Here is a 21,099-nt window from a genome sequence, read left to right as displayed (position 1 = left end):
TCTTCTGCGAATGGATCAAGTTAATGTGAGGTTTTACAGCCATGTCTAGATCTATATGACCCCCCCCTCCCTCCCTTCCTACAATGGCCATAATAGCCTTAAATGGGCTTTCGAGGCAGAAAACGGTGAATAGAGGTTTTTGAGTGGATCTTTGACAAGCACTACTGGGGTTTGGACTTTAGGCAGATTGGTTGCTATGGAGACAGCGCCCCTGCAGCACACTAATGGCAGGCCGCGTTGCGCAGATAAGCACAGTGCTAATCATAGACTATTGTCCTGAAATGTGTTGTGCGTATGGACCCCGCCTGCCAAATGTCTGGCTGGTCTCCTCGGGTACATTTAAATCCCTCTCCCTCCTTAAAATTCTCCCCTTCTGCAGTTGTTTTCTTTTCTCGGCCCCACTGAGAAATGCAGAAAGGAAGTGGAGAATTGAAAAGCAGAGATGACTTGTGCAAAGCAAGGACGCTGAGAGCCCCTTTTGGCCTGAAAAAAATACAGCTATTAAATAATTAAAAGAAGTATAGCCTATCAAAAACAGTGTATATTTGAGGGGGTGTTTTTTTTTAGCATATGAAACATCTAGTCACAGTATATCCTCCGGAAACACACATAGCATATTCTCTGGGAGATTCATTGTACACCTGTTGTTAGGATGACTCTGGAAAGCACTATTATGTAACATGACCGTCATCATATTGAATGCAGTTGTTCGAATCACAAAGAACAACCTTGTTTACGCTGTTGTGAAAGGCTAGACATGACTAAGCTTCCTCGTCTGTGAAATAGATGCTTTTTCACTGTTAGAATGCCAATATCATTCAACGCTTTTCTTTAATGTTCTTCGGTGACTAATTAAAGGCAAGTTCTCGTAGCTATACGCTGACAAGGCAAGCGGGATGTTAAAAATGATTTCAAAGAGAAGGGAAGGATATAAAACATGTAGCTTACGTCCCCTTGAAATTCACATCATTTCATCTTCAACTCTCTGTAATCTCACAACACACTCAGACGCCTGGAGCTTTGGCTTTTTTCAGTCATTTTGCAGGAACATGTAGCGTTCCCTGTGGAATACTGAGAGGTATTATTCAATCATTTAGGCCAGATGTGATGGGCAGCCCACTACAGGGGGAGCAAAACGTCCTCATCCATCTCATTACATCTCTCATCACTTTCATTACGTGTCGCGGGTCGCTATCGTTGGAACTCCATTCAACGAGGAAACGCTGCAAGGACGGTCACATTATGTAGATGACGGTGCTAAAAGGATAAACTGAAAAAGAATAGTTCACTTCTGACCCCGTTGAAAAACAAGATCCTTTCAAACACTTAAAAATTTACTTCATTTGCATGGAAAATTGAAAAGATGGTAACAATTATATTTTTTACACTGTAAAAAAACATACTGTGGTATACTGTGTATAGTAAGCAAACTGTGGGACATTGTTGTAGGATGTACAAAATACACATAAACTACATTCACCAAAATGTGTGATGTGCAGCAAATCAAATTCGCAAAATTCACAAATTCGGTTCTTCCTTTGAACTAGTAAAATATGTTCTATATTAGTTGTCACTAGCCGTGTTTCCATTAGGCTACCTTTCAAATTGCGTAAATTGAAATTGCAAAATTGAAAATAGGCTACGCCCAATGAAACGTCAATTTCGCAAATGCTCCCATATATCGCAAAAAAGTTTTACGCTCGCATGAGGTGTTTTTTCAGGCAATTCGAAAAAGGAATATTTTCGCAAAACTGCAATGGAAACAGTTTTTGCTCATTTACAGGTCACCTATCTGGTGTATACGTAAAAGTCGATTATTATTTAAAGATGACGTGGTATGTTTGGACAGAAGACGAGACAGAGTTCTTTATTAAACTCATAAAAGACAAAAGTATTACAGGAATACTAGATTCTGAACAACAAAGAAATGCTACAATTGATCAAGACCTTGAAGCAGGAGGGAGAAACACAGAGAAACACCTCATACGAGTCGCTCCCAGTATAAAGGCTTTCCTTGCCATTAATGCTTGGATAACATGCCCACGTCTCCTTCCATTAAAAATAATGGCTAGTGCGGTGGCTGGGATATAGCCTACTCAAACCAACTAACATCAGTTGCCATGATTTCTGGAATGACTTATCGCAAGAGGAAAAAATTACTCACATAACATAGGTTAAAAACCTACCCCTTTTCACAGGCTTACAACTGTCCTTGATTTTAATGTTGAATTTTCACATTTGTTTCACATTTTTTTTCTTTTCTTTTTCTTGTTTTTTTAGATATCGTTAGCTTCATAGCATAATTGCCTACGTCCTATTTAAAAAATCATAGGACGTAGGCAATTATGCTATGAGGCTAACGATATGTATCCTGTTTTACAGCACAATGGCCAGCTACTGTTGCTTTTATTGTGCTATATAAATAAAAGTTGATTGATTGATTGATCAGTTAATGAAAACGCTGTCATTTCGCAAAAGTTTTTAATCAACATTTAGGAAATATTGCAAAAATTTTGCGCAAATCTGTAATGGAAACGTGTCATGTGACCAGTTCATAGGACCAGTTGCGTTGCTTCACTGCCATTCACAAATCCTCTCCCGTGGCCTCATGGGATAATAAAGTATCAGATGAACACTTCAGGAGTTATTAATCTGTGGTATACTTTTCGCATATTTTAAGAATACTGTGAATTCGGACATATTACTCTGCTTTTCGCCTTCTATATAGTAGGGAAGTATGCAAGCCAGAGCTGAGTGGGTGGCTCATATATAACTTGACCTTCCATTTCCATTCTGAAACATTAAATGTGAACCATTTCATTGGACCACCAGATGTTATGACCCCAAATTTAATGATAAAACAAATGACAATAACCTGATGCTACTTAATGGCTGCGTCCAAAATCGCATACTCTCTTGAATAGGTACTTATTTTTAATAGGCTAAGTAAGTACTTCACGGCCGCTAAAAAAGTTTGTTCATTATAGTATGAATGTGTGTAGTATGAATGCAATCCGAATGTACTACATTCGCCATGTTGTCACTGTCATGTGACCTACTAGCATCAGCTTCACTGCATTCACAAATCCTGTCCTGTGGCCTCATGGGATAGTAAAGTGTCCATCGTTTGCACACTTTAGAATCTCGCAGGAAAAAGTAGGTAATCCGGCTACTTTTTGGCTACTCTTTTGTGAGAACTGACATACTACTTTTGTCACATACTGTTTTTCAACTACTAGTACTAGGGAGGTCTGCGATTTCGGATGCTGCCATGGAATAATGCATGCTGTTTCACTTACTATTTAAAAACACAGTAGGCACTATACAGTATTCAGTATGTAGCAAACTATCAGTCCATTATCATTCCAACACAGACAAAGGATTACTTAAAATCTACATAAAAACACAAGTCAGACAAACAATATTCCCTCAAGTATTGTTCTAACAAGTCTGTCTGAGAGGTCTGAACAAACAAAACTGTTGCTGTGTTTGTGAGCACCCAGCATGCATTGCCGCATGAATAATTTATTAAGACAGTTGTTGAGTGAAATGAAAAATTCCAGTGCATCATGTTGCCTTGACTTTTAACTTTTCTCAATCCCTTTTGTATAGTTCAGTGACATTGTTAAATTTCCAAGTCAAGTCACCTTTATTTGTATAGGGCTTTAAACAATGCAGATTGTTTCAAAGCAGCTTTACAGTGATGAACAGGAAAATAACGCATTTCAGCTGAAGCCAGTTCAGTGTTGATTCAGATCCGTTTTAAAGATCATCAATTATTCAATTAGTTCATCATGCAAAAAATTCATTTCCGGTATCATACAACAACATCAGATCAATAATTTTGTTGAATAATAAGTGTCCCCAACTAAGCAAGTTAGAGGCGATAGTGGCAAGGAACCCAAACTCCATCAGGTTACAGAATGGAGAAAACAACCTTGGGAGAAACACGAACAGTGTGATTATGATTCAGGCAGCATCACACCTAAAATAAGTGAAAAATAAGCACGTTTTTAAACCCATTTAAACTGCAAATATAAATGATTGCCAGACTGGCAAAATACAAAATATCTGCAGTGATTTTTTTTTCTTTTTTTTTCACAACACCACAATGTCCAACTCATTGGAGCGATGCTCAGAAAATAAGATCACCCTCAAATGTCTGTGTTGCATTTTCCTCGCTTTCACAGTCTGCCTCAGCAAATGTCAGCAATTATGTGCAAATTGCTCATAACAGCTCACTTTCAGGTTTTCTTGTCAGGGAAATGAAGAAAAAAAAAGAAAAAGAAAAAAACATGCAGAAGGCATAAATGACCCACTAAAGGCATTTTTCACATTCATGAAAAAAAATGATCTTGTGATGCATTGATTATAATGACTTTAAATGTATATATTTATATATATATATATATATATATATATATATAAACACAAATTAAAGTGTGCCTGCAATGCTTATTAAATGATTGCAGTAAACAGAAGAGGATGAAATGACAGCTTAGAAATTAATGTTGATGAATTCCATTATGCTAATAACCATTAGGTAATCAAGACTGAAGTGTTTTTTTTGGTCAAATGAAGAGCAGCCTCAAAAGCCAATTTGCTCAGCCATTCTAAAATTAAATATTAGCATTGACTTATAGATGTAATTCAATAATGTGCAATCTGCATTTTAATTACCTACTTTAATTAGTAGTAGATTAAGAATCAGAAACTAGACTTAACACTATCTGAAAATAATAGCAATATAGGAACTATATACAGTGTAGGAGACTTCACAGTTTTACATATATAAAACAGATTTAATAATATAGTTGTATCTTGAATATTTAAGACAATGTTAGAATAGACATTTTCGTTTTGTTTTTAGGACACCCGTGTTTGCATTCTTCCCAAAGGTTCTGCAATTCTCATTCTTACAAACAAGTGACCCCTTGTGGACACGGGAAGAAATCACAAAAACAGATAAACATCCTAGTGGGAAGTCAGACCACTGTATGTGACAGGATTTTGGCACTCAAGAGTAAATTAAAGCTAGAAGCCTGTTGTGAAATAAAACTGCTGTACAAATGAAGAGTTCAGAGGCAAAAGCCTCTAAGTGCCATCTGAAATTTTCTTCTAGAATGATCATTTTTATAAAGCTTGTATATTTAAGTAATTTTACTTAAATGACAATTAATAGGTAATTTGCATTGCCATTTAAGTGAAATTACTGAACTTAAATATACAAGCTTGATAAAAATGATCATTCTAGAAGAAAATTTCAGATGGCACTTAGAGGCTTTTGCATCTGAACTCTTCATATAGTCTCATCAATAAAGTGGAAGCTATGGTCAAAAAGACATTTTTATAAAATTGATATAAACTTTCAGTCAAAGGTTTAGACCCATATTTTTCATTGTTAACTAAATCTAAGACTATTAGACAGTTTTCATAGGTTTTTAAGGTCACAGGAAAGTGTGTCCACACTTGTGACCAGTGCTGCACAGAGAATTGAATGAACCTGAATTAAAATACAGACAAAGTCAGAGTAAGCATGTTTATTAGGTGGAACCGGACTAAATGCAAAATGCACACTCCAATAATTTACGGAAATTGTTTGCTAAAATATTGCGTCCCACACCAGGAGGACAGGTTACATCCCCTGTACTTCTTTGGAAAAAGACAAACATGAATGAGGTCACCACATCTGGAGTTCTGGGATGTGACACATTGGCTCAGTGAGGAAGCTCGTGAGGCACTAGCTTGTAATGAGAGCCGCATGAGGGACAGCGCTGGGCTTCACCCTCGTGGAGCCAGAACCACACCACAGCAGTGTTGTCCTCCTCACCTGGACAGACACAAGCATGTGCTCAATACAACCTCCAACAAACAAAAACTATGGTGTGAAGTGTCTAGAACAGAGATGGGCAGCTTCGGTCCTGGAGAGACACTATCCTGCAGAGTTTCCAGGACCGAAGCTGCCCATCTCTGGTCTAGAATCTAGAGTTATAACTTACAGACACAGCCAACAATTCTTTTGTTGGTGACTGAAGGTACAAGATGGGGGTCTGTCTTTGACCCTGCATACTCCTTGGGCTTCAGCATGCTATAAGGATCCTGTGAGAGGAAAGAACAAGATACAAGAACTTGAATGCAGCCATTTTATTTTATATTTTATTAAGTTTGATGATTATAAGAGATATAAGAGAAGAGAAGCTTGAGTTTGTTGCCCACCTCTATTTGTTTGAACCACGAGAGGCATCTACTCACACCTAAGCTAACGCTACTCCTACATCTTACGTCATGCGTCGGGTCAGAGGTCACTCTTCCGCCGTAACTAGACTCGCGTCTGGCCGTTTCCGGAAGACAGTGATTATAGTTTATAAAGTTATTAATATGGATATTTTTCTTACAAAAAACGAATCACTTTGCTTCAGAAGGCCTTTATTAACACCCTGAAGTCGTATGGATTAATTTTATGATGGATGCACTGTTTTGGGCTTCAAAATCTAATGTGAGTAAATGTGATCTAAAATCTAATGCGAGTAAATTATGGGATAATTTTCATTTTTGGCGTACCAAACCTTTAATTTCAATATCAATTTGGTCACAACGTCTTTCTTCAAGTTCATACATGAGAACCATAATGTAATTTAATAATGACATTAAGCTGAACATGAGATCAAAATGCAACCTTTGAAAGTCAAATGGACAACTTATGTCTTTCTTGGAGTATGACAGACATGACTCTGAAACTAGATGTATAGAAATAACTATGTTAAAATTCTTCAAAACTCACTTTTTATGAGGAATTGTAACAGCATGTGTGTTTGGATCAAGGATAATAATGACAGAATTTAATTTTTGAATGAATTTATCCTTATCTATGAAACTGATGTTATATGGAAGCATAAACGTTTAGTTTGACAGCTAAGACCAGAATACATACTGAGCCTGTTTTTAGAGCATGCATAATCTTCTTCTCGAGTCCAGTGGCCTGGTCTTCGTCAGTTGGAATACCTGCAAGAAAAAAGGTCACATTTATGTTAAAACTCTATTAAAAACTCCCTTACCGACCAGCAATTCACATTAGTCACGTTTGTGTTTGGAAACTGCTAACTGCCAATACAAGCACAACACATGTATGTGATTTCTTTAAAACTACACAGATGTCACCAGCACGCATTAAAACACTAAAACAATACAATTTCTTATAACATCCCATTAGAAATTATAACTAAACAACCGTTTTCCTGTTTGAACTGCCGGTGCGGTCAGAGCATCGACCTCCGCGGAAGGCATCGCGTCCTTGGCACGCGTTCAAACTGACTCTCAAATGATGCTACGGCGCGTTTCGGTTATTAAAACAGCCCGAGATGAAAGACTGACCTCCCGCCGCCATCCCTCTGCTCAGAGCGGTCACTGGAGACGGCCTGCAGGTCGTCGCGGCCCGTACGGCGGTTCTCAGCAGTAACCTTGCAGCCATGTTTCCTCTTCCCCAAAACTACCAGAATCAGGATGATGACGTCGAAGAGGCGCTTATGTAACCCTCGCGTCGCGTGCGTTAGACGTCATCACCATATGTATTCCATACATATGGTGTGAAGTGGTCCCTTGAATACAAACAAATTAAGTTTGGTGTACTTAAGAAAGATTGTACACAGTACTACTTGGTTAATAATCTTTTTGAATTTGCTAAATATTTCATTCATAAATGCAGATTTTTGATTTTGCCAATGCTTCACTTTGCACCCTTTCAAATGAAAAAGCTCCAACAGTAGCCATTTTCTTCAATGAGCTAAGTGCACTTAAGCTCCTTTACCCAGGTAAAGGACCGACCTACTTTTACATAAATGTAATTCATTCATTTATTTTTTTACTCATTTTATTATTCTATTTACTTATTTATTTTTTGTTGTCTTTCTTGATTGTATATTTGATTTGAGACTTCGTCGCTGTTGCTTATTGTATTTTGCAATTATGTCTGCCTTTTGGAAATTGTAATTTAATATTGTTCAATACCTATTTTGTCTGTAAATTTGAATTTAATTAAAAAATATATACATATATATGGTGTGACGTGGTTTTCTTCAAGCATTTAAAAAAAATTGGTGTGAAATGGATAGCGATGAATATTGGACAGAAAAGCCTTAGCTACAAAAATGTTACATTTTAATTTTAGCTTTGTCCAAATTACACATTTGCTACAGCTATCGTTGCTGTAATAATCATAAAAATAATTTGAGATGTCCTTAAAACAAAATAATTTTTTAATGTTTTTCAGTAGTAGTGGCTAAGCAAAATTATCAGTTTTTATGTTGTAACAAATACTTTTTTTTATATTTCATGGTTTTGGCAAGTCATTTATACAAAGTACCTTAAATACAACAGGACATAAATACAGTAATGATTCAGTACCTTATGATCTGACATGAAGTGTAATTTTAGTGGAAACTGCAGTTACCCTGGTTAATGTTTGTGAGGAAAGTAATTAAGTTTTGGTGCAAGTATAGGAACATTTTCATTCATTACAATGCTGGTGTTTATTTTCTGTGCTTTGTTTGATTTGGTTATTTGAATCAACATGAAAAGAAAATTAAAGAGACATAAAACTTTTATTGAACATTATTTAGACAAAGTATGCATTTCCCTGTAACATCATTAAAGCACACTAACAAACCACACTAACAAACCACAATCTTTTTGTCGCATATCATTGCGTCTGATTGGTTACTGTAGATTTAAAGAAGCTCCACATAATTAGCAGGAAACAATCCGTTGTGCCCATCAGGACTGTAGCCCCTCCACCAGCCCTCATCGATCATCTCGATCCCTGTGATAATGTCATCCGGGTCAAAGGAGATCTCGGTGTCATCCGCTAAATGGGAAGAAAATATAACGCCATATCAACACCATATCTTCATTGATTATAAGAGAGTATGGGATATTCTCAAGGTTTAAATGTACAAAAATATCATAAATCGCCACTTACACTAAATTAAATCAAATCAGAATCATTTTTTGTATTGACGTTTTAACCAGGCTATTTGTATATTTCATGCTCTCTCTCTCTCTCTCTCTCTCTCTCTCTCTCTCTCTCTCTCTCTCTCTCTCTCTCTCTCTCTCTCTCTCTTATAATTATTATCATCATCAGAGCAATAGTTCCAGATATTACAGCTCATTGCAGAGATCAAGACTTTACTGCATATTGATAATTTAATGCATGAAATTTTAGAAAATACAGCAGAATCCAAGCACTCACCAGCTTGGTAGTCATATAATGCTCTTGCACAGATGTTCTGGTCTTGGCCTGTCTCATCTTCGCCAGCAGGGGTTTGTAAATCCTTCAAATAATAGGATAAATAATGGCATTTAGGTGACACAACCATTTATTATAATACACAATATCTTAAACCCAGTTAAATCATTATTATTACTACAGAAAAGTATTCTTAAAAATGTCATAAAAGGTCACGGGACAGCATCCATTGGATGATGGATATGACAAGGTACCAACCTGGCTAACTTCATCATAGAGATTTTCATTTGAGGGGACGTTCATATAGATGCTGTTTTCATCTTCGTTTTGTTGTCCCTCCTCATCTGAATCTGCACCAGGATACACAGTAAGTCAGATTTCAGGCATAAATATGGCATTGACTGACGTTAATAAGCATTATTGAGAGAAAATATACCATCCCATTCATCTTCAGATTCCTCAGCTTGTTCAGATACAAATGGATCATCGTAGAAGGGGTCTTAAAGGCAGAAATAAGGCAACTTATAACTTGCTGCCATATGATTTTAAACCAGAGACACATAAAGGATTGTTTTTGGATTTTTGGATTGGTTTTGGATTTGTGGATTCTTTTACTCACCTGCATTTTTTTCAGGGAAAGCCGGAGTTTCGCGCACAGGAGAGATGGGAGCTGGTACATGTGAAACCGAGGTTGCTGCCGCGGGGCGAACTGGAGATAAGGGCTGAGACTTGCTCTCACTGCGAGGGATTTCTGCACTGACTGCTTGCTGGGACAAAAATGGGCTTCTCAACTGACCTGAGGAGTAATGAAGTAATATTGAGATCAATGGCTTGAAACTGTGCATGTTTTATATATGAGATTTTGTCGGATGTTTTTTGTACCTGGTTGAGAAGGTGAAGAAGGCGTTGCACTGTTGACCGAGCTTCTCTCCGTCTTCATGAACAGCTCCCTGGGATTGATGGAACGCTGAGAGATGATTGACGCCGCCTCCTGGAAAAAAGGTAGAATGAATATGCTATTTTTATGTCTACTACGACCTTACTTTCTTACTGGTCTTACTTTATCTTTAACATATAATAGAAGAAAATATTAGAATTCCAGAAGTAAAATCCCATTCATTTTCTCCTTAAAAAGTATTTTTAAGAAATTAATACTTTTATCCAGCAAGGACGCATTAAATTGATCAAAAGTATTCAGTATTTAAACTGTAATAATTTATATTATTGCTGTTTTTTTACTGTATTTTGCTATATTTACTGTATTTTTTGCAATAAACCTAAAATATTCTGTTTTTGTACTAATAACCAGTTACAATAAGTCAATATTTTTACATTATACTATTGTTTTGTTTTTTTACTACATCTTTCCCAATGCTTAATTGGAAGTGTAGTTCATTTGATCAGATGATTTTCATATACTTTTTGCTTCGACCCAGCGATTCATCGAGGAGGATTTGTATATGACTCAGAACTCTTTACTAAAAATCTTTTGAGATCTCTATGGAGAAAATCAATGGGAAATAGTCTTCAAGATCCAAGGACACTCATTGTGAGCGCTCTCTGTTGTGCTGTATTTATTTAGACTCACATTGGCCTTCTGCACAGACTCAGATCGCAATATTCCTGCTTTTACAGGAGACTGGTGTTCCTTCTCCACTTTCTCCTTAACAACAAGTGAGGCAATCAAGAGTGACTAACATTTTATATATTTATACAGTATACACACACATACAAACACACATATATATTTATATATATATATGATTTAAAAATGTTCATATTTATTGCAGGAAAGATAATTTTACCCATTTACCTGTTCTTTAATTGCTGCCTCTTGTTTCTTTTCATACAGCCTGTGAGACACCAAGAAGGTAGTTATTTAGTAGACATGAAGATCCAAAGCAACTTTTAAGTATTTGGTGAACTATATACACCAGTGGTGTCCAAACTCAGTCCTGGAGGACCACTGTCCTGTAGAGTTTAGCTCTAACTTGCCTCAACACACCGGCCACTTGAAGGCAAGCCTGCAAGGTTAGCAAAAAAACCTGTAATGCCTGCTAACGCTGCAGTATGCAGGGAAGGAGACCAGAGGCCGTTTTTTATGGATGTCAATGGAGGAGAGGCAGAGGCTGAATAAACTGCTTTTGTGGGAAAACAGCTTATCATTTAATGAATCGACAGCCAATCGACTAATCTTCAACATGTTTGCTCTTAAACATTTGTTTTGGATTGATCTTAAACTGAAAAAATAAAAAGAATAAGAGAAGCTTTATAAGAGAAGTCACAGACAATTGCTTATTGACTCTCATTCATATCCGCAAACAGAGATTGACTGTCTCACAACTCTGAATTCAATGACGTCAAGGCTGTAATGTGATTGGCTCTCAAGGCACACATGATCCAAGTTAGCTTTCTCCAATAGAAGAGCCACGGACCCTCGAATCTCCCAATAATAAGACCATGTCAGTGTCCGAAATCACCCTTAAATAGGGCTATTTGAGGGAACAGCCATTTGTAGTGGTGTCGTTAACCATAGTGGACGTTATCAAGTTTACTCATTAAATCCCATAATGCACTGCAATAACGAGTGTATAACCAGAGAATGTTTAATAAGGCGAGAAGTTTCACTCTCAGTACACTTCCGGCTTTTAAACTGTTTGCAGTTCCACTCTGATTCCATATGAGGGCGCTCACAGGACGAGTGCAGAATGAATGGAGGTCTATGGCGCTACACACATCAAAATCCACTTTTCTCAGGATATAATTTTTTGTCTAGTAATTTGAATGTTGTATTCGAAAGTAGACGCAAAGAAATTACACTTTGCTAGGTGTTAGATTTTTTAGAGTCACTTATTTGCTTTAAAAAGTCTTTTAAAATGTCAATGACGTCAAACACATCGTACGACCAGAGATACTGCTGTACGGCAATCCTTCAGTCACTTTGGTGCTTTCGTGCTCTGCACTTTCTTTTCTCTCGAGGCATCGACAACACAGCTGACACAGGTAAATACACGTGCTAGAAGAGTTTTTGTTTTGTTTGTTTCTGGTCCCGCTTCGGATGCCACGATGTCATCAAGCGGTATCTCTGGTCGTAATCAGTCCTTCACTGACCAATCAGCGTTCATTAGCAGAATGCTAGCGTGTTATGGGCAACAACAACTCAACCTGTAAGAAATCGAAAGGACATAAGTACTCATTCATTAAACTTTCGACCTATAACCCATGTTGAACTTGCAAAACCTACAATCAAATCTGATATTTATCAACGGCAATCGGGTGAAAGAGACAAATTAAGCCGTCTAGCCCCATAGACTCCCATTCATTCTGCACTCATGGGCGAGCGCCCCCAGTGGAACTCTTGTGGAACTACAACCAACATTCGGTACAATAGGACTTAATAGGGAGTGGGTAGGTTCTCCGTAGACGGGCTCTGGTATAACCGATGTACACTAAACGGCTAGAAAATACCCATAATGCACTGTGAAGGTCGCGCAGAATGAATTCCTGTGTCTGACCAGAAGATGGCGCCGCAGCTGAATCATCCATCCTTTCATTTTCCAAACCGCTGGTCCAATGTGGCAACAGCGTAATATCATACAGGTATAAATGCCTTTGTAATTGGTTATTAGATTGTTTAATTAAGGTTTATACATAGTTTCCATGACAGCGTTTAAGATAAATATTTTCATTAATACTGGAGCTTCCAGTTTGCTAAGATTAAATGATTATTAAACCGAAAGCACAAACTATACTCGTTTTCATTCACTCCTTCAAGAGAACTATATTAGTGGACTAATGAGGGAATAGTGAGTGAGGGTATAGGGGGGATTTTGGACATTTCTGCTAGTATAATCCCTTGATTATCTGGTTCATGTATGTTAAATCGGGGTTGGAGGTAATGTATACAGGACAGTGGCCCTCCAGGAGCAGGATTGGACACCCCTGATTTACACAGTTCAAAAGCTTGGGGTCGGTAAGATTTGTTTAATGCGTTTGAAAGAAGTCTCTTTTGTTCACCAAGGCTGATCAAAAATACAGTAAAATAAGTAATATTGTGAAATATTAAATAACTGTTTGTACTCCAGTCTTCAGTGTCACGTGATCCTTCATAAATCATTCTAATATGCTGATTTGCTGCTCAAGAAACATTTCTTATTATTATTAATGTTGAAAACAGTTGTGCTGCTATTTTTGTGGAAACGGTGATACATTTTATTTCAGGATTCTTTGAAGAATAACTGCATTTATTTGAAATATAAACACATTATAAATGACTTTACTGTCACTTTTGATCCAGATAATGTGTCCTTGCTGAACAGAAGTTTAAAAATCTTTCTGACCCCAAGGTTTTGAACGGCAGTGTAGATTATATTTGATGATATGAATGGGACAGACACAAAATCACTTGCCTCTGTTGGTTGATCTCTTTCTCTCTCTCTCTCTGCCTTCGCTCTCGCTCCTCTGCGTCTCTAGCCTCTTGCTCCCTCTGCTCTTTCTCCAGACGCTGCCTCTCCTCATTTGCCTTCCTGCGCTCCTCCAGCCGCCGGTTCTTTTCATCTTGCTGATAAAGGAGAAAGTAGAGAACGTGTCAAGAGCAGATGAGAAGATAAAAGCATTGCGTTTTACTGTGACGTTTCCTCACCTCAGCCTGAGCCCAGAAGTTTTCTCTAATCGTGGCTTGGATTTCATCTAAAGCACTGATCTTTTTATAGACAGAACCCTGTGAGAACAGAGGCATTGGAGTAATTCAGAAGGCAAACATGCAGATATTCAAAGCCCCTTTAAATATGAGGTTTGGACATAATTCATCACTTCACTGACCACACGTCCAACAAGTTCACAATTATTGTTCTGGATTGATTCTTTGTGGATGTTGTAGTTGACGCCCGAGCCCTTGGCCACCTTCTCCATGATGTCAGCAGGTTTAACATCATCATCTGACCGAGCGTTGATGGTCACATGGGCACCCTTTTATAAAATACAAATTCAAAATGAAGAATTATTTATGACCATCTCTAATGTATGGAAGCTTGTTTCCGGCAAGGAATGACAAAATAATAAAGATAATTGTGACTTTTTATCTGACAATTCTGACACGATTGCTTTATATGATGAACAGATTCAATTTAGGCTTTTATTCACCTATAAACAATTATCGCTTCACACATCAGTCGTGGTAAACAGAAGCTCAAGCATGTCCACTTGATGTTCGAGAACTAGAGGATCATTCTCATGTTACACAGCACTTTTGAGCTTCCTCAAGGGGTTTGTTCTCGCACATCAAGCATGTTCAGCTGAGCTTCTGTTTATGTTCGCTGATCAATGTTTAATTGTGAATAAAAGCCTAAATTAAATCCGTTCAATTCATATGGATTTGTTTTACGATCTCTTTATGAATTTTTTGAAGCATCAAAGTAATAGTAGCGTAGCTGTCAATGGAGGGACAGAAAGCTCTCAGATTTATTCAAAAAGATCTTCATTAGCAATTTACATCTATTCTTTTCTAGTCTATTTTATTCTATATCACGCGGGTCTAAAATAATAGCTGCAGTTATTAGTTTGACCGCACAATGTCGCTGTTCTCACGATGTCTCTTTATTCAGCAAGGACTCATTAAATTGATCAAAAGTGACAGTAAAGATATTAATACTGTTACAAAAGATTTCTATTTAATGTATCACAGTTTGCACAAAAATATTAAGCAGCACAACTTTTTTCAACATTGATAATAATAAGAAATTATTGAGCAGCAAATCAGCATATTAGAATGATTTCTGAAGGATCATGTGACACTGAAGACTGGAGAAATGATGCTGAAAATTCAGCTTTGCATCACAGGAATAAATTACATTTAAATGTCTATAAATAGAAAACCAATATTTTAAACTGTAATAATAATGTATTTTATTGCTGTTTTTTTACTGTATTTTCATCAAATAAATGCAGCCTAGGTGAGCATAAGATACTTATTTCAAAAACACTATATATATTCTAAGAATTTTGCAATAAACCTAAAATATACTGTTTTTGAACTTATAACCAGTTACAATAAGTCAATATTTTTACATTATACTATTGTTTTGTTTTTTACTACATCTTTCCCAATGCTTAATTGGAAGTGTAGTTCATTTGATCAGATGATTTTCATATACTTTTTGCTTCGACCCAGCGATTCATCGAGGAGGATTTGTACATGACTCAGAACTCTTTACTAAAAATCTTTTGAGATCTCTATGGAGAAAATCAATGGGAGATAGTCTTCAAGATCCAAGGACACTCATTGTGAGCGCTCTCTGTTGTGCTGTATTTATTTAGACTCACATTGGCCTTCTGCACAGACTCAGATCGCAATATTCCTGCTTTTACAGGAGACTGGTGTTCCTTCTCCACTTTCTCCTTAACAACAAGTGAGGCAATCAAGAGTGACTAACATTTTATATATTTATACAGTATAAACACACACACATATATATATATATATATATATATATATATATATATATATATATATATATATATGTATATGTGATTTTAAAATGTTCAGATTTATTGCAGGAAAGATCATTTTACCCATTTTCCTGGCTTCTGTTCTTTATTTGCTGCCTCCTGTTTCTTTTCATACAGCCTGTATGAAGGATAGACACCAAGAAGGTAGTTATTTAGTAGACATGAAGATCCAAAGCAACTTTAAAGTATTTGGTGAACTATATACACCAGTGGTGTCCAAACTCAGTCCTGGAGGACCACTGTCCTGTAGAGTTTAGCTCTAACTTGCCTCAACACACCGGTCTGGAAGTTTCTAGTCTGCCTAGTAACAAAGCCACTTGAAGGCAAGCCTGCAAGGGTAGCAAAAAAAACTGTAATGCCTGCTAACGCTGCAGTATGCAGGGAAGGAGACCAGAGGCCGTTAAAAAAAATGTCAATGGAGGAGAGGCAGAGGCTGAATAAACTGTTTTTGTCAGAAAACAAAAGTTTTAACATTGAATGAATCGACAGCCCATTTGTAGTAGTGTCTGAAACAATAGTGGATGTTATTAAGTTCACTCATTCAATCCCACGATACAACCAATCTACACTCAACGGCTAGAGAATACCCATAATGCACTGTGAAGGTCGCGCAGAATGAATTCCTGTGTCTGACCAGAAGATGGCGCCGCAGCTGAATCATCCATCCTTTCATTTTCCAAACCGCTGGTCCAATGTGGCAACAGCGTAATATCATACATGTATACATTTCTTTTTAATTGGTCATTAAATTGTTTAATTAAGGTTTATACATAGTTTCCATGACAGCGTTTAAGATAAATATTTTCATTAATACTGGAGCTGACAGTTTGCTAAGATTCAAATGATTATTAAACCGCAAGCACAAACTATACTCGTTTTCATTCACTCCTTCAAGAAAACTATATTAGTGGACTAATGAGGGAATAGTGAGTGAGGGTATAGGGGGGATTTTGGACATTTCTGCTAGTAATCCCTTGATTATCTGGTTCAAGTATGTTTAATCGGGGTTGGAGGTAATGTATACAGGACAGTGGCCCTCCAGGAGCAGGATTGGACACCCCTGATTTACACAGTTCAAAAGCTTGGGGTCGGTAAGATTTGTTTAATGCTTTTGAAAGAAGTCTCTTAAGCTGATCAAAAATACAGTAAAATAAGTAATATTGTGAAATATTATTAAAATTTTAAATAACCTTTTGTACTCCAGTCTTCAGTGTCACGTGATCCTTCATAAATCATTCTAATATGCTGATTTGCTGCTCAAGAAACATTTCTTATTATTATTAAAGTTGAAAACAGTTGTGCTGCTATTTTTGTGGAAACTGTGATACATTTTATTTCAGGATTCTTTGAAGAATAACTGCATTTATTTGAAATATAAACACATTATAAATGACTTTACTGTCACTTTTGATCCAGATAATGTGTCCTTGCTGAACAGAAGTTTAAAAATCTTTCTGACCCCAAGGTTTTGAACGGCAGTGTAGATTATATTTGATGATATGAATGGGACAGACACAAAATCACTTGCCTCTGTTGGTTGATCTCTTTCTCTCTCTCTCTCTGCCTTCGCTCTCGCTCCTCTGCGTCTCTAGCCTCTTGCTCCCTCTGCTCTTTCTCCAGACGCTGCCTCTCCTCATTTGCCTTCCTGCGCTCCTCCAGCCGCCGGTTCTTTTCATCTTGCTGATAAAGGAGAAAGTAGAGAACGTGTCAAGAGCAGATGAGAAGATAAAAGCATTGCGTTTTACTGTGACGTTTCCTCACCTCAGCCTGAGCCCAGAAGTTTTCTCTAATCGTGGCTTGGATTTCATCTAAAGCACTGATCTTTTTATAGACAGAACCCTGTGAGAACAGAGGCATTGGAGTAATTCAGAAGGCAAACATGCAGATATTCAAAGCCCCTTTAAATATGAGGTTTGGACATAATTCATCACTTTACTGACCACACGTCCAACAAGTTCACAATTATTGTTCTGGATTGATTCTTTGTGGATGTTGTAGTTGACGCCCGAGCCCTTGGCCACCTTCTCCATGATGTCAGCAGGTTCAACATCATCATCTGATCGAGCGTTGATGGTCACATGGGCACCCTTTTATAAAATACAAATTCAAAATGAAGAATTATATTATGACCATCGGCAAGGAATGAAAAATTAAAAAAGGTAATTGTGACTTTTTATCTCACAATTCTGACATTAGTCACGATTGCTTTGTATGAACAGATTGAATTTATAGGCTTTTTTAACATTCATCGACTCACACATCAGTCGTGGTAAACAGAAGCTCAAGCATGTTCACTTGACGTTCGAGAACCAGAGGATCATTCTCATGTTACACAGCACGTTTGAGCTTCCTCAAGGGGTTTGTTCTCGCACATCAAGCAGGTTCAGTTGAGCTTCTGTTTATGTTCGCTGATCAATGTTTAATTGTGAATAAAAGCCTAAATTAAATCTGTTCAATTCATATGGATTTGTTTTACGATCTCTTTAAGAACTTTTTGAAGCATCAATATGGTAGTTGCTTCGCTGTCAATGGAGGGACGGAAAGCTCTTACTGGTTTGGATCAACATGAGGGGGAGTAATTAATGACAGAATTTTCATTTTTGGGCAACTATCCCTTTATTATCTCACAATTCTAAAGGAAAAAAAGTGTGAGATGAAAAAGTTACAATTTGTTTTTCTTTCTTTTTATTCCATGGCACAAAGAAGCTTTGACGAATTTTTATAAGGCTCCATTTTGCACTCACCCTCAGAAAATTGGCCATTGAGTGAACATGATTGGCGCAAACACCCTTTCTAACGTCCTTGACTCCCTCGCCGGTCTGAAACCAATTAACAGTAGATTATTTCTATAATGGATGTTGAGAGGTTAACACAATAAAGCCATTTTCATTTGTACATTCAGTTATTTGTGTTCTGTTCATACCCAGTTAATGAGCACAAACTTGGGGACTCCAGAACTGTGGTCCAGCACTTTACAGAAGGCGTACATGATTTTACCGCTGTTCAGTTCCTCCACCATTTCTTCAAGCCCACCATCTATGGCACATTCACAGAAAAACAAACAAGCTACAGTCATTGTTGACTGCTGACTCATTAAATAGGACAAAAAGAATGACATCACTCTGTTGGCATTCTTATCAGTTTTTAAAGCATTTACTCACCTCCCTTTCCTGCAACCCGAATGTCATTACTGTTTCCTTCGTAAGTGAACAACACCCTATAATCAACAAATATGGTTCATTTGTATGCAGAATCCATCTCAAAATGACTGAAGATAACACTAGAACTGACAAGTTCTATTCAAGTTCTATCTATGATGCACAAAAATAGTTACACAATTTCCACGTAACTAGTTATTATCTTTTGAGCACATGAGTTATGTAATAGTCTCGAAAAGTAGCCTAATTTGCATGTTATGTTAAATAGTTAAAGGACCTCGGTCATTTTGAATGTTATGAATCCTGTTTAGTATCATGAATAAATATGATGTGTAGTCTACAATTGATTAATTTTCTTTAATTCATTCATTTATTTTCGATAATATGATTTGCGATTTTTAATGAGTAACGTTAGATGTCTTACCAGTTTGTGTCCGTTTTCCCGTCCACCACGTCATTGTAAGCGGCTGTAAGCGCGGGTCCGTTTTTACTCAGGTTTACTGCCATAGTGGGTCATGAAACTTGCAAGAACTTAAGGAGAACTTTAAATGGAGATGTAATCATAACCCCGTCTTCCTCCCTCCAGTGAATCGTCGTTCTAAACACGCACCTCTCCGGAGATCAGGTTCGGCAAGTTTTTTGGGAATTGAAACGAGGAAGAGAAAGAACTTGTATTTTTCCAACAACAGTCTAATAGCCCTAACTATTCTTTTTATTTTTATTTTTTAAGAAACCAAATTAAATATTATATGTAACGTTAGTTAGGCAAAATATATTACAGTGTCTGTGTCAATCTATTAGCATTGGGAATCATTTTAGCGAATCGGTTTGTTCGGACAGTTTCCTTTCGCTGAACCGGTTAAAACGATTCACTGATACTTTTTAGTCAAAAGTATTCCACGCGCACCATTTTATGTTTCATTTTATGTTTAAAACGATAGATTGATTAAAATAAGTGTTATTATTCAAAAAGTATTGTAAGCAATCTAAATGAATGGCAGTGTTGTTCAGACTTAACAGTTTTACTGCTAAACAAATTCACCATAGGCTACAAACAATCGGTTGGACCGAATCACGTTAAAACAAAAGTTTGTTCGTGAATCACACATAACTTGCATATTGATCAATCTAAAGGCATGTCAAGCAAGGTCACACTTGGAACTAGTTGGACTAGTAAAATCACATTTCTGCAATCACATGAAGTATAGGCTAAACATAATGAAATGCGTATGCTTTGCTTCAGAGTTTGTAGCTATAGACTGACAGAGCAAGAGAAACTGGACGAGCTGACATACCAATGTCATGTGTTGAACATTCATTACTGTAGCAGTTAATGTAAATTAACCATTATACTTCCGTGCCAAAATTCAGCATATAATGGGAGTCATGCTGTGCTGTATTAGTGCAATTATAGATAATGATGGCTCCATTTTGTACAGATGCCAGGTGTTATATTTTTCCATGTAGTTCTATAATTCCCAAACAAATCCAAACCCTTGATATAGGCCTGGAAATTGTATCTGCAAATGCTTTTTTAAAGCTCGTGTCTAAAATAATTATTTTGACCGCACGATGTCGCTATTCTCACGATTTTTGCCCCTCACCTCGATCGTGCCAGAAGACTCATTATGCAAGCGGTCAGTTTATTTATAAAACAAAATGAAGGGGGGAAAAGGAGAGTTTGTAGAGGAAAGAAAATCTTCAGCCATCATACTGTAAAAAGAAATTTGAGTGAAGCCCACATGTTTTGCCCATGTTGTCTCCAAATCTTCTCTATTTTACACTATACATTTGAAACAAATTAACTCAGCGCTTCAATCTTCTCAAGGATTCGAAGTCAGTGTATACCTCAGAATTTCAACCACATTAATAGTATGCCAGAGAAAATCATATGTGTGCAATTAAATCGCAGTATTTTGTGTGACCACATGTGCGGTTAGAGCCAAGATCATATTTGAATGAATTAATCACAGATTTTTCTCACATGAAGGCACAAAACAGATGATTAGCAGCGCTGAGATTGTGTCACGCAGCCTTCGATGTGAAAGGGGAACTGTGCAGCTCTGTAACGTCAGCGTATGTTAAGAGTTTCAATTGCATATTCCTATTTCCCATCCTTAAAGTGATTTGAGTAACTAATGTGTTTTTTTCCATACAGAACGGTCATGGGTATCATTATGACCCTCCCAGCGT

At 37.1% G+C, this 21,099-nt stretch overlaps 2 protein-coding genes across 3 annotated transcripts; both read right to left on the bottom strand.

Moving 5' to 3' along the window:
- Nucleotides 1-5,505: 5,505 nt before the first annotated feature.
- cox5ba (cytochrome c oxidase subunit 5Ba) lies at nucleotides 5,506-7,777 on the bottom strand. Its single transcript, XM_081354037.1, has 4 exons — nucleotides 7,372-7,777; nucleotides 6,932-7,002; nucleotides 6,000-6,099; nucleotides 5,506-5,830 (listed from the first exon to the last, which is right to left on the bottom strand). Exons 1-4 carry the CDS (start codon nucleotides 7,466-7,468, stop codon nucleotides 5,718-5,720), a joined length of 381 nt encoding a protein of 126 aa, XP_081210163.1. The 5' UTR covers nucleotides 7,469-7,777; the 3' UTR covers nucleotides 5,506-5,717.
- A 731-nt stretch (nucleotides 7,778-8,508) lies between these two features.
- dbnla (drebrin-like a) lies at nucleotides 8,509-20,212 on the bottom strand. Of its 2 annotated transcripts, XM_081354038.1 has the most exons (20): nucleotides 19,331-19,742; nucleotides 18,910-18,965; nucleotides 18,672-18,784; nucleotides 18,493-18,567; nucleotides 17,689-17,835; nucleotides 17,510-17,587; nucleotides 17,277-17,428; nucleotides 15,812-15,866; nucleotides 15,563-15,637; nucleotides 14,063-14,209; nucleotides 13,884-13,961; nucleotides 13,651-13,802; nucleotides 11,055-11,094; nucleotides 10,830-10,904; nucleotides 10,124-10,232; nucleotides 9,861-10,037; nucleotides 9,678-9,740; nucleotides 9,500-9,591; nucleotides 9,245-9,326; nucleotides 8,509-8,860 (listed from the first exon to the last, which is right to left on the bottom strand). In XM_081354038.1, the coding sequence occupies exons 1-20, from the start codon at nucleotides 19,411-19,413 to the stop codon at nucleotides 8,724-8,726; spliced, it is 1,986 nt and encodes a 661-aa protein (XP_081210164.1). In that variant the 5' UTR covers nucleotides 19,414-19,742; the 3' UTR covers nucleotides 8,509-8,723. The 2 variants fall into 2 exon arrangements, with proteins under 2 accessions (XP_081210164.1, XP_081210165.1); XM_081354039.1 differs by lacking the exon at nucleotides 15,563-15,637 and having other exon boundaries at nucleotides 8,585-8,860; nucleotides 19,331-20,212.
- Between the last annotated feature and the right edge of the window lie 887 nt (nucleotides 20,213-21,099).

Source organism: Scardinius erythrophthalmus, assembly GCF_964197995.2.
Source record: "Scardinius erythrophthalmus genome assembly, chromosome: 23".
In the NCBI taxonomy this organism is placed as follows: domain Eukaryota; kingdom Metazoa; phylum Chordata; class Actinopteri; order Cypriniformes; family Leuciscidae; genus Scardinius; species Scardinius erythrophthalmus.
This window is presented reverse-complemented; position numbering and strand designations above follow the sequence as displayed.

Excerpts from the sequence above, each read along its gene's own strand:
- cox5ba (XM_081354037.1), bottom strand. The coding sequence starts at position 7,468 with ATGGCTGCAAGGTTACTGCTGAGAACCGCCGTACGGGCCGCGACGACC. Across the intron at positions 7,003-7,371 it reads CAGAGGGATGGCGGCGGGAG|GTATTCCAACTGACGAAGAC; the intron begins GTCAGTCTTTCA and ends TTTTTCTTGCAG. Across the intron at positions 5,831-5,999 it reads AAGAATTGTTGGCTGTGTCT|GTGAGGAGGACAACACTGCT; the intron begins GTAAGTTATAAC and ends GTGTCTGTCCAG.
- dbnla (XM_081354038.1), bottom strand. The coding sequence starts at position 19,413 with ATGGCAGTAAACCTGAGTAAAAACGGACCCGCGCTTACAGCCGCTTAC. Across the intron at positions 18,568-18,671 it reads AGTTTGTGCTCATTAACTGG|ACCGGCGAGGGAGTCAAGGA; the intron begins GTATGAACAGAA and ends AATTGGTTTCAG. Across the intron at positions 11,095-13,650 it reads AAAGAGATCAACCAACAGAG|GCTGTATGAAAAGAAACAAG; the intron begins GCAAGTGATTTT and ends GGTGTCTCACAG.